At 33.4% G+C, this 13,620-nt stretch overlaps 1 protein-coding gene across 4 annotated transcripts in view; it reads left to right on the top strand.

Annotated features, from left to right (window-relative positions):
• Positions 1 to 13,620, top strand: part of LOC134211859 (gamma-aminobutyric acid type B receptor subunit 1) — a 501,987-nt gene that overhangs the window by 324,555 nt on the left and 163,812 nt on the right. For all 4 annotated transcript variants that reach the window (XM_062689185.1, XM_062689184.1, XM_062689183.1 and 1 more), the window contains one exon: positions 12,241 to 12,375. In XM_062689185.1, the coding sequence (XP_062545169.1) occupies positions 12,241 to 12,375 (135 nt within the window). The remainder of the gene's footprint in view (positions 1 to 12,240; positions 12,376 to 13,620) is intronic.

The following is a 13,620-nucleotide window of genomic DNA, read 5'->3' as shown; positions in this document are numbered from 1 at the left end:
ATAATCTTTGGCAAGACTTGCTCGTTTTGCCATTCGTTTGAGAAAGCCACCAATAGCATCGCAAGGGCCTTTTCCGTGCGATGTTGCAAAAAAGTGCCATTCTGCTTATAAGCCATGTTTTGAATTGAAATTACGCATTAATTTCGTAACGCGAAAATCGACCATTTTCAACCATATCCTCCAACCTTCCTTCAAACTTTTTATATCAATTATTTTAAAATTGTGTATTGATTGTCACACTTATGTAATTCATTGATGTTCATTTAAGTAACCAGAGTTTAGATTTAGTTAACAACTTTAGCAAAACCAAATTGTTAGTAGTGACCACGGCGTCCCCTTCTAACTTTCAGAGGAAATCTCCCAAATTATCTTTAAATTTTTAACATTCAGATAATTTTCAATTTTTAACATTTTTAACATTATTTTAGATGGTTCGGAGATCCATAGTATTACATACCGACCGTCTATGATCGGCGAATTGAGGTGATGTCTGTGTTTTTGAGTGCACAAAATCTAACCCATTTTGCGGTACTTATCCTTATCCTTATTTGCTTCCAACTGGTTGCATTTAGTGGGAAATCCTGTTTCCTATTGAAGCATATTGTTTTGTATTGATAATTTCATTTATCGGAAAATGGACTCAAAAGAAATAAAGGCATACATACTATTTTACATACAACATTTTTAAATAGTCTAGCTATTTTAGTGGCACCTATTCTCAACCATCAAGTTGCAATGCATCAAGACTGAATCGGACTATAGACTCAAAAGTTTTGGCAAAAATACTATTTATCCATATTACACCAGAAAGTTACCGATACCGCTAGGTGGATTAATCAATGTTTTTCTCCAATAAATTCTGACTACACCACTGCAAATAAAATAAAACATAAGTTTACTGATTATGGATCGACTGTACGTTTTAATTTAATTTATTGAACGGCTACTCAGTCTTGCACTTATTACAACGAGTTTTTTATTTACCCGACGTTTCGACACGGGGATTGTGTCTTTTTCAAGGGGAAAATATTTTTGTTGTTTGCCGTCGTATGTTTAGTCACAATCCCCGTGTCGAAACGTCGGGTAAATAAAAAACTCGTTGTAATAAGTGCAAGACTGAGTAGCCGTTCAATAAATTAAATAAAACATAAGTTTTTTGTTATTTGATTGCAAATTTGATCTTTTTTTGTGGTGATTCGGGGAAAATAAAATCGATACTCCAGATAATCGAGTCCGACCTGTATTACAATTAAATATCACTTCAATTTCGTTTCGGCAACATTTGCCCGTTTTCAAACCAATTATTTGTTTTTTTGTAAACTCTATTGTTTTTGAGCTACGTCGATACAAAAAAAACAAAGAAAATATAAACCCTTTTCAAATGCTGATCCACAAATATGTTAGATTATACAAAATTGCTCCTTTAACTAATTTTTAAACGTCCAAAATGTGTCGTTGGTTTATGATAGGCTGCTGAACCTATATTTGGCGCTGTAGGCATAAAACACGCTGATAATTTTTTACTCAATATGGACACGAAAAAAGTTTTTGTTAAAAAAAACTTGTTTTTCTTAAATATATCACAGAAACATTATTCCCAGAAAAGTTAGATAATTGAGGTATCTAGGTATCTGCAGAAAAAATTTCATCGATTTCTGAGATGAGATTTTTTTGTAATATCGATTTTAATTTTTAAAACTAATTTTTTTCAGTGTAGAAATCGGTTTATTATTTTTTGGATATTTTTCCAAAAAACTTCAGGGAATTTCACGACAGTCCGCCATACAACACTTTTTTGTAGGTCTTGTCATTTTAGAGTTAAATCGATTTTTTAAAAATCAATGAAAAAAAATAGGCCCTCATCAAATGTTACTCTTGACAATTTTTGAAAAACGAAGTATGCAGAGTGGCTTGAAAATACCATATCTTTATGCCTACCAAGTTTCATTCGATTCTGAGATGGTGCTGCCAGCCCCATAGAAGAGTTGGCGCGAAATTCGTCAATAAATATTTCAATGATAATTATTCTAATTTAATTCCGCCAAATGGTGAAAAAGTACATTCCGCAAAATGTCTTTCGGTGCTTTCCGCAGAATGTCGTACAGCGAAAAGAAATGTTTTTGGCGAAATAGTATACAACCGTATAGTATACTGTACCATACCTGTCGCCACCTCAATAAATTTCAAACCAAAAACACAACAGAAACTCTACACCTCACGTGATTCGTTACTATGCCACAGCATGATCGACAAATGGAAACCAGCACCGCAAACCCAAAGTGAATACAAGAATGCACCACACCGCATATATGTTTTGCTGCACTCTGAAATAAATTTAAACTATATAGATTAGAAGTCATACTAAATGCCTATTCGCCTGGTTGACCCCGGCTAAGTTTAACTGCCAACAAAACGAGAATAGTATAACTTTCGTATATGTGAAAAAAGTATATTGTGGAAAGATTGTTTAGATGGATTCTGCATCAGATAATTTTGTTTATGTTTGGATTTTGTTTATTAATAATTTTGTAGACCAAGTTTAATCACAAAATTTTATTTTATAAAAAACATAAAATGGAAAATTGTCGAAACAAACATTATAATCTTATCCTATACCATCTATACCATCAATAAATATTGGATTGCCGGAACAGGCAGTAGTGTTGGATCATCTTTTTTGATGAGATTGTTGCATCTTCCTGGCAGTCTCGAAATGGTTCCAGCTCGGGTTCCAGTCCGTAGTCGAATGAATCACCATGCTCGTTACGTTGCCTAGAACATTTCGGTTGATTTCAGTAATTACATGTGATTTAATATGTGCATGGCATACCAACCTTTCCCTGAGCAGAACTCCCGAACCTGATCAAAATAGGTCGTCGACTTCTTCACAGTTGGATTCCAACAACGCAGCTTGTGAAGATGAATAATGGCAATCTTGTTACGAAACATTTTATGTTGGGAAATATCCCAGGAATTTTATTTTCTTTAAATTAAATTCAAACTCTGGAAAAAATACAACTTCACGTGATTTTTTTTCTGACAGGTCTCCTTAATACTAATGAAAACTAATTCGGCAATATTCATGCATAGTATAATTTTTAATGCTTCATAGTATATATTTTATACTATCGTTCGTTTAATCGTCATATATAAATAAAATGATTAAAACTTATACTATTTCCGTTTTTTCTGATTCCTGAGTGTGAGTTCTTATTTCAAGTATCGATGCGTTGGACGAGCCTCGCATCACCGAAGGAGCGTAGCAAGCGGAGCGTCAAATAACAAAACAATAAACATAATGGACGCGTTACAGCTACAGCATTCTGAGTCGATATTAATTATGTTTGTCAACACTTCCCCAGGCGCCTCAGTCTTTCCATACTTTACATTAATGTTAAGAAAAGATGTTTTGTAAACCCAAATTTACTTTTGCCTATAAATACCAAATGAGAACCGAAATACAGACAATCTTTTACCAACCTCCAAGGTTTCAATGTGCTCTCTTGTGCATACCACATACCGAAATCCTTTAGGTACTAGTGCATTGGCCCGGGTTCCGATCACCACTAGGGAAGATTAGTTCCGCTGTTAAGATTCGCTCCGCCTTGCGTAGTCAAAGTTTTATTAATTGTGGAACCAAGCTTTTCACGGCAAAGCATGGTTCATGGCGACCGGACTGTTTTCGAACCGCGAAATCGGTGGAGTGATAAAGTCAACGATCGTGTTACTGAATAGTTTGCAACGATCGCGAACATAGTGTGGAACAGATACTAAGTGCAACGTTACAAGAAGCCGAAGCAGAAGCAAGGTGCGAATAATCGAACAGAAGCATTTTTTTTTCGAACAAACGGGAGTGTGTAATATAATCATCAAAATGGATGGCATAACGTTTTATGCTACGAAGATTACTGTAGAGACTGAAACAAATAGTGCAACTCAGTGAATAATGCCCTAACAAGTGTATCTTTATGAACAAGCAAAATGGGCTCTGAAGAATCCAAATCGACACGTGAAAAAGTGGCCGAATCCGGCAATCAATTAAGTGGCAGAGACCTGTGAGCCGGCGGGGTCCGTCGTCCCGCCGGCTGCAGCAGATGATGTGCAGTGCGTTGTGATAAACGTAGAAAAAAGAGACTAAGTTGAGTTCAGTGTTCGCATTAGTTAGTGATGTCAATGGCTAATATGGATTTTAAAGAGTTTAGTGAGATCCTTACAAAGCAAGACCATGCTGAGGGTGGCTGGGTTCGATTCCCGGTGCCGGTCTAGGCAATTCTCGGATTGGAAATTGTCTCGACTTTCCTGGGCATAAAAGTATCATCGTGTTAGCCTCATGATATACGAATGCAAAAATGGTAACTTGGCTTAGAAACCTCGCAGTTAATAACTGTGGAAGTGCTTAATGAACACTAAGCTGCGAGGCGGCTCTGTCCCAGTGTGGGGATGTAATGCCAGTAAGAAGAAGAAGTGAGATCCTGATTTATGACGAACTACGGCAAAATGGCTTTCAAAATGCAGAGGTGAAGCGGTGTCCGTCCGGTCCAGTTACGCTGATTCTAGAATAAGGTGCCTTTAACGAAAAAGAAAGACATCGGCATTAGCTCCGGATGCCGGCGTCGCTGTGCTGTCACACAGCAAAATCATCTAACTAACACCATAACCTGGATAAGGCACCTACATCTCAACGTACTTCGAACCGCCGAAAGACACGACCCGGATGGATTCGCTGAAAACCTTTAGCAAGTATGCAGCAGTAACCAGGTAATAGCGGAATTTATTAAATTTTCAATTCTGCAAGAAAGTGAGTAAAATGAACATCTTGAAGTTTGTATGTACGTATAAAATACAAGGAAATTATAATATGTTGATTAGTACTAGCTTCCAACTGTCGTGCGACATTTTTCTTTAGATGAGTTCTAATTTTAAATTTTTATTGATGATTCAAAATTACAACTTTACGTTTTGTATTTAGTTTTCGTTCTAATTGTTTAACTGCGATATTGTTTTGTTCGCGCGTATATTTGTTCGTTTAAAATATAAAAAAAAACAAGGAATGAGAAAGCAATTAATGATAATAACACTAAAAACCACTTATAAAACTTCAACGAAAAACGAAATTGATTTGTTTTTACATTTTACCAAGAAGTAAATCTTTTTATGCGTTTAAATGAAATTATAAAAAAAAGAAACACGGTGAATCCAATATTTAGTATATAAAAATAATTGTTTTAATCCAAGAAATCGTAAAGCAGCGAAGTCGAAGAAATCGTGAAATATTATGTATGTTGAAATCGATTTAAAAAATGTAACTGAATTGCGCAATACAAAAGTACAGTAGAATTACTCGAGCGTCGGTGACGTTTGGCAAGCCGCTTATTGAGTTTTATTATTTATTTATATAAATTATTAGGGTTCTTGCCACAAATGCACGTAATAATTAAATTTAACAGCAAAAGACTAATAAGTTTGAAGATCTCTGTGAATAATTTGTATCTTATTATTATATATATATATTGCTATTTAAAATATTATTTTTGAACATATTATTGAAGAATTGAAATAACGAAATTATTCAAATCAACAAAAAAAAAGTATAGATTTTTATTAAACAAAATCAATCAAACTTGTCAGAAAAGAATCCCAATGTAACTACAAAATTTACTTACAATTTTAAACAAATATCTTTATTTTCTTTTGTTCAAAGTTTTCATAAATTTATCTACTTTTCTGCAATTAAGCGCACTAATCCTAAACTACACTTTTGAGTTAAAGACACATTTACACTTTTCTACTGCTGCAAATTTGACAATTTCAAAAATACTATTAAATTTTAATTTTACGTTAGAAAAAAAAAGATTTTTTTGTTTACAATTTAGTTGAATCTATTTTATTTGTTACTAGATTATTTATAAATAAAGTCATGACAAATTCTATTAGCTAAATTCCTAATAATATCAAGCATACAACGTTTATCATACGATGGAAATTTGTCCTTAAAAAAATAATTTCAATTATTTGCAATCATTTTTGAGTACGTATTTTAAAATAATGACCGATTTATGCTACAATATTATAAAACTCACCTATAAGCCAAAAAAATGTATGTAAATATTTTCTTATTCTACATTTTTATTTGTTTTCAAAGTGTGTAAACCCATCAAACCACTAATTTTAATTTTCACTTTTGCATTATGTTACCTTTTAAAACCAATGGTGCCTATCTAATTTTTTATACATTAAAATTTATCATTTGAATGAACTATGCATTTAAGTTTCACGTTTATTTTTTTTTTTGTTGAGTCGCATAATTAGAAACTTTTAATTTTCATTTACTCCCACTCAATCTGAATATTCTATTCTTCTTTTCAACCAAAACTTTATACAAATTTAACAATACGTTCAGTTTATTGCTTCAAGCTGACATTTTTCTTGAACTCAGTCAAATTTTATGAGTAAACTCTTAAGGCTCTCCTATTTATATACACTGCGATGAAGGGTATACTGGAATACTGATTGAAAAACATTTCAATTTTTTTTTTGGTTCAAAAGTGTCAAGAATAATCAGGAATTCATCATTTTCATTTAAAATTTTTTTTTTATTTACTAAGTTTAACCTAATCAAATCCTTTCCTTTTTTCATTATCCTACTATATACCGTATACATAAAGTACAATATGAATTGAAGTCGTATTTGCACAGCACTTTATTTAAAATAATAAAAATCAAAAGGCCATGATTAATATTATCTGGCTTGTAAACATAAAAAACAATCAATAAATTACAATCTTTGACAATCATTATAAATGTATCCCGGAAATTATTATAAATTTCCTAACCAATTTCTATCTGTTATTTTTGTTTCCTTTTTTTCAATGTTACAAAACCTATAAACGGAAAATTATTTCCCTGTCAGACTATAATTTATCAAAAAAAAATGTGTAAGCTCACAGTACTTTCATTTTGAATTTTCAACTTTACATTACTGCATACTACGATGCAAAAACGTTAAAATTCTTTTACCGTGTTAGATATTTTAAATAAAATATATCTAAAACAAACACATGATATAAATAATAAAATATAATAAAATATAATACAATATATGAATATTAAGATTTAATAAATTTTAGAAATTTCAAAATGAAAATTGGCAACACAATAACTTTTCCAAATATTTCTGAAATTAATAAAAAAAAAATTCAACACAATTATATTATGATGATATCATAAACAAAAGCAAAATAAACATTTTAAAAACTAGAACAAAACTGTTATAATTTATCACAAAAATAAAACTTTTAAATAATGAATAATGAAAATAATAATAATAATAATAATAAAACTTTCAACACTAATAAATTACCCTTTTTGAATCAATTTCAACTCAACAAAACATATACAAAAAAAAGTTTTATTAAATTTTGCTTTGTCGTTAAAATTAGTATACTAACAATACATTTAATTCTTATCCTAAAATCTCTTCACAAAACGTAGTTCAGTCGAAGAAAAAATGTTTTTTTAATAAACTTTAAACATTTTTAAAAACTAAAACCTTTAAAAATCATTTATAACAACTGTTTTGAATAATCCCCAGAATTTCGAGAAAAACAATACATTTTATTTATTACACAACCCCTGGGCGAATAGGCCTAAAATCCCCAGAAGGTTGTTAGAATTAGTAAATACAATATTTATATTCTCCTTAGCTATGCGAAAAGGCTTAAAATCCATAGCAAGGAATGCCTGGGTGCTTAAAAGTAGTAGAAAAAAGGGTTTGCAGGCCTGCACCCAAGTATATATTTATTGATGAATATTAAATATTGCCCCAGATGCCCGGATCAAAAAAGATACCGGATGCCCGGAAGATGTAACTATGACCAAGCCATAGTGCTTGTAAGCTACATTTATATGAAAAGCGACCAGATTACTCTGCGCACGCTAGTTTTTTTACTATCCGGATGCCTGCCTCAATGAAGAGCAGAAGGACGTCATAGATATTAGGAAATGGACACATTTGTCCTTATTTAATATATTAGCCAAATCATATTTTCTATTGTACATTTCTTAAGACGTTTTGAATTGTATAGAAGAAACAAAAATAAATTTTGATACAAACATATTTAACTACTATCTCAATTCTTTAAAAACAAGAGAATGTTAATCATTGAACGTTCAAACACGGAAGCCTGATCAACTTCATGTGTACGAAGCAGTTACAAATGAAAAAGCATTTCTCTAATCTTAATTCAGACTTATATATAATTCAATAGAATCCAAATTACTACTAATATAAATATTAGAATTGACGTTGATTCCAAACAATTAATAGCTTTCTCCATATACACTAAACACTTTCCAGATGACGATGATGATGTTTTTTAACTACATCCAATAAATAAAAAAAAAATACTTTACTTCAAAAATTAAGGAAACACAAAGCAGCTAGCAATGACATCATTTCTTCATACATTGATAAAAAACAAAAACAAAATCGGCTTCCCTCTTCCTAATAATACTGCCATAATAATTTATGAAAAAAGTTTTTTATAATTCATAAAGAAAAAAATCAAGAGAACTAATTCAAAAAACAAATAATTTAGATATCAATTTAAGTCATACAGCTTACTGGCAACAGAAAAAATATATTGTTAAAAAATGCAATAGCTAGAGATAGCTATAGCTAGAAATGCAATAGCTAGAGAAAATCTGATGAAAGAAAAGCAAAAAAGACTAGAATATTTTAATAAAAATACAAATCCGATTAATTTAACGATTGGAAATTTAGTCTACTTAACAAACGAAAACAGAAAAAAATTAGATTCACATTATATCGGACCATTTAGAGTGCAAGAAGTATATGGACAAAATGTAAACTGGAAGAAATCAGCACAAGAAAAGTTTCCACTGTACATAAAAATAGAATAATTAGAATTTAAAAGTGAAATATATTATAAGAGAAATTGACACTGCTTTGCAAAAAAAAGAGGAAATTCAAAAAATAATAAACAAAACCAAAGAGGTCAATGATTTTTTTTCAGTGTAGAAGTAAGCAATTCAAATGAAACAAAAAGAAGAAGCAAAATTGTTAGAGACGTCTGGGATAGGTTTAATTTAATGAATGATTTCATTTCACTACGTTTCACTACATCATTCAATAAAAAGGGGAAGGTGTACCATACCTCTCGCCACCTCAATAAATTTCAAACCAAAAACACAACAGAAACTCTACACCTCACGTGATTCGTTACTATGCCACAGCATGATCGACAAATGGAAACCAGCACCGCAAACCCAAAGTGAATACAAGAATGCACCACACCGCATATATGTTTTGCTGAGTTCTTATTTCAAGTATCGATGCGTTGGACGAGCCTCGCATCACCGGAGGAGCGTAGCAAGCGGAGCGTCAAATAACAAAACAATAAACATAATGGACGCGTTACAGCTACAGCATTCTGAGTCGATATTAATTATGTTTATCAACACTTCCCCAGGCGCCTCAGTCTTTCCATACTTTACATTAATGTTAAGAAAAGATGTTTTGTAAACCCAAATTTACTTTTGCCTATAAATACCAAATGAGAACCGAAATACAGACAATCTTTTACCAACCTCCAAGGTTTCAATGTGCTCTCTTGTGGATACCACATACCGAAATCCTTTAGGTACTAGTGCATTGGCCCGGGTTCCGATCACCACTAGGGAAGATTAGTTCCGCTGTTAAGATTCGCTCCGCCTTGCGTAGTCAAAGTTTTATTAATTGTGAAACCAAGCTTTTCACGGCAAAGCATGGTTCAATACGCGTCGTTTTACCCTATATGAAAAACCGAAAAAAAAATCATTTGGATGTTTTGTACCATGCGTCTCCATTCTCCATGCTCCATATTCAATTCGAAATAGTAGTGTAGTGTATTTTCCATAATGGTTTTAAACGTTCATATGTTTCAACCCCCGAAACCCAAAAACTAATTCATCAACAGAGAAAGAACTCCTTTCATGTTTGATTTCACAACATTTTACTTGGCCATGGGCAACCATCAGGACAATTGGATTTTTGCAATTGATCATCGATTTATTTGAAACGCCGCGGCGTGGGCAAAAAGAGGAAAAAATAAACGGAAGCAGCTTCATAATCCTTCGAAATTTCCGGAAATGCACAAACACAGACAACGTGTGGTGGGAAGGATAAAATTAAATGAAAAACTAATTGATTGTAAAACTCACTCCCGAGTATGCCGTGGCTGATTCTCGCTTTGATGGCGGTTAACCAACGATGACAGTGATGATGATGACGATGATTATGGGCACTAACTACTGACTGATGGTACTGATGCTGCCACGAATTGCGTCGTCATTACACTTTTGGGATTATGCACGTAATTCGAAGCACAAGGGCTCTATGTGTACAAACTGTACGTAAAGCTACTATAAGTGCTCGAGTTTTGTGTTGCAAGTTTAATGAATTTTTGGGTTTCGTCTTGCCTGCTCTGCCGTCATTGCAACCATTCCCCGAATCGGATTATATCTTTTGATGTGGAAGTTGATTTAATTTCCCCCTCATGCGCTTTGTTCAAGTGTGAGTATTTAAGTTTAAAAGCGGCAAATAACGATTACATTATCATATATAGCAATCATGAGCAATGTGCATTTACCGTTTCAATAAATCAATAAGGTAGTATCATACACATCACATAAAATAGGAAATAGGTATTACATGTCAAGTTAAGTTATGAAGTATCAATTACACATAAAGCTCGATTTTTTAAATTTGATATGAGAAAATCATTTGAGGATAATTATTTAAAAAGTTGGCCAATATTCAAAAACGGCTTGTCCAGTTTTATCTTACTCATACACAGTATGAGCTCTTTGAGAATACATACAAAGGTAAGGGAATGCATATTTTGTGTGTAACATTCGTGGATGGCGAGAACAATTTCAATGCTACATTCGAATGAGCTCCCAGAGAGAAGCAGATAGCAGTCACTATTTTTCCCCATCCACTAAGGGGTCGTACACTAATTACGTAAAAAATTTTTCTGGTTTCTTCGACTCCCCCTCCCTCATATAAGATTTTCGTCATATCAATTATTTCTTAATTTATATGGAGCCTATGAAAATGACGTATTCCCCTTACGTACGGCCCCTAATCCTCTTGTAGTTGATTTTCTTCCTCACATTTATATTTTCATTGGTATGCAGAAGGCAACTATCTCCGATATAAATTCCTGAAAAGCCAAAATACCTATTACTTACGTCTCGGTAGGCAGTAATAGCTCTTGTGCCATTTGATAGAGAAAATTTTCTCCGTCTCACACAATGGCAAAAATAAGGGGCCTGGCCCACCTCAGACCTGTTGTTCGGCCTCTTCAGCAGATTTGTAAAGATAATTACATAATAGTCAGAAATAATCAGAATTCATCAGTACACATTCTATTTAAAAACCAAGAGTAAAAATATAAACAAATCTGTACACATTGAAACATATGATTTTTCAGATTTGTTCGCAAAGCATCAAACTTGTCGTTTGTTTTGAAGTGGATTTTACATGAATCATGGTTTAAGTAATCCGGATTTTTCAGGTTTTCATTAGTAAAAACGCGTTGTATTAACAACGAGCATTTGTTTCGCTATTAGTTATTGAATTTTGCCTTAATAATAAAACTTGCACGCTGTAGTATTTTGCACAACACTTGTAGAAGAAAATCGAACTACACTATAAGACATGATAAAAATCAATGCTAATTTGTGAAGGGCGAAATACTTATTACGTCAGTGATTTTTCGGTTTCCGCAAACTCCCCTTACTTTCAATTTCAATAGTTCTGCTTTGTGTGCAAAAAAAATCACCTCTCCCAACAAAATGCGTATTTCAATTTTACGGATCAAGTATTACATTGCTTAAAAGGGTTTTCATTAGTCGTTTTTATGCTCATGCCTTGCTCCCTGCCCTCATGTTGTAAATGTCCATTACACCGAAAAAAAAGTGCAGGTGCTCCCCGGAAATTCTTCTGGGACCGAGCACTCAGCAAACTGTGGAAAATTTACACTTTAGTACACTTGTAATTAACTTGAATAAGTGAAAAAATCTGACCGAGCATCGTGCTCTGTGAGGCGTGAAATTACTCTCGTTGCAGCAAAAAAAAACCTATGATCATTTAACTTCAGAGCCGTGTTCACCAGTTGTGACTGAACTCCACGGATCGAAATCTTACTAACCTGTTCCTGTTTTCTCTATTTGCAGTGTGAGCCCGGACTCGGGGCTAGTGTTATGTACAATCTGCTGTACAATGCACCCCAGAAGTTGATGCTCCTGGCGGGCTGCAGCACGGTGTGTACGACAGTTGCCGAAGCAGCGAAAATGTGGAACCTAGTTGTGGTAAGTGATGTTATACATTTTTCCTGCAGCTTGTTCTGGGTTTCTTTCTGTGCTGTCTGGCGGCATACGGCTAACTCAGCTTTGGATCTATGACGCAGACAGACACAGCTTTTTTGCATCACTTCCATTTTTCCCTCATCTACTAGTGAAAACAGAGTCGGCCGAAAGAATTAGACAAGCCGATATTCACGAATACAGTTTTAATTCCTAGTGATTGTTGCATTCATCTTCTATTGCATTCGATTTGATTCCAATTTTTGATCCTGACTGGATTCGAGTAAATCCACGATATGGTTGCAGAATCATTCCAGATTTTGTTGGGGTGAGTTGCCTACGGAATAATCGGTCGTTTACAAATTTTGTTCAGAACAGGTCATATGACACCTAAAAATTCATAATTTTACAAACTAATTCTTTCCGGTCACATCGGTCACAGTCCGGAGGACCTACAGAAGCGCCATTTTCTGAATTGAATCAAAATATGTCGTGTGACGCCTCAAAGGTAATTTTTCACAATACAATGATGAGAATGATATTTTTAGGGTTCCTGGGCCACTCAAACTCATTACGGCCAGAATTCAGCTGACTTACGCAATTTCCATTTCCTAAATAGAGTCACAATAGCTCGTGGGATAACTCATACTTCATGATTCTACAATGGAATAATGGTAATGATATTTGGATTGATATTTATAGAACAAATGCTCAGCAATCGATACTTTTTTTGGTGGAAAGCTTTCATATTTGTTCATAAAAATGTATTTTGAGGAAAATTGAGTGTATTGCTTATGTTGGTTCTTTGGAAATGTTATATTTTTGTCAATGGAAGATTTTGGTTTCTTAATGCAAAATAATTTATTTTTTGTTTCTACCTTGATTTCTTTATTGCCTTTATTATAAAGTTTCTATTTACTTAGGGGGAGTTTTTATTTCAGTCAATTTTTTTTTCTTTAACCGCTCTGTAAAATCATGAAGTTTGAAATGTCCTGTTTTGGCTTAAAATGGCCACTTTTCCGGGGACAGCTGACCTCAACAGAATCTGGTTTAATTCTGGAACCGTATACTGTGGATGGAACCAGTATGAATCGAAAATTGGAAATCTCGGATCGAATGCAAAATAGTTCCCAAGGAATCAGTCAAGAAATGAGGTTTTTACTTTTATAAGGCCCTTGAAAACAGACGTCAGATACGGAAAGGTTAAAATAATCTGATTTTGATTAAAAAGACGCAGAAATTCTTCAAGTT

Source organism: Armigeres subalbatus, chromosome 2, assembly GCF_024139115.2.
Source record: "Armigeres subalbatus isolate Guangzhou_Male chromosome 2, GZ_Asu_2, whole genome shotgun sequence".
In the NCBI taxonomy this organism is placed as follows: domain Eukaryota; kingdom Metazoa; phylum Arthropoda; class Insecta; order Diptera; family Culicidae; genus Armigeres; species Armigeres subalbatus.
The sequence above is the reverse complement of the archived record's forward strand: the minus strand, read 5'-3'. Positions and strand labels throughout refer to the sequence as shown.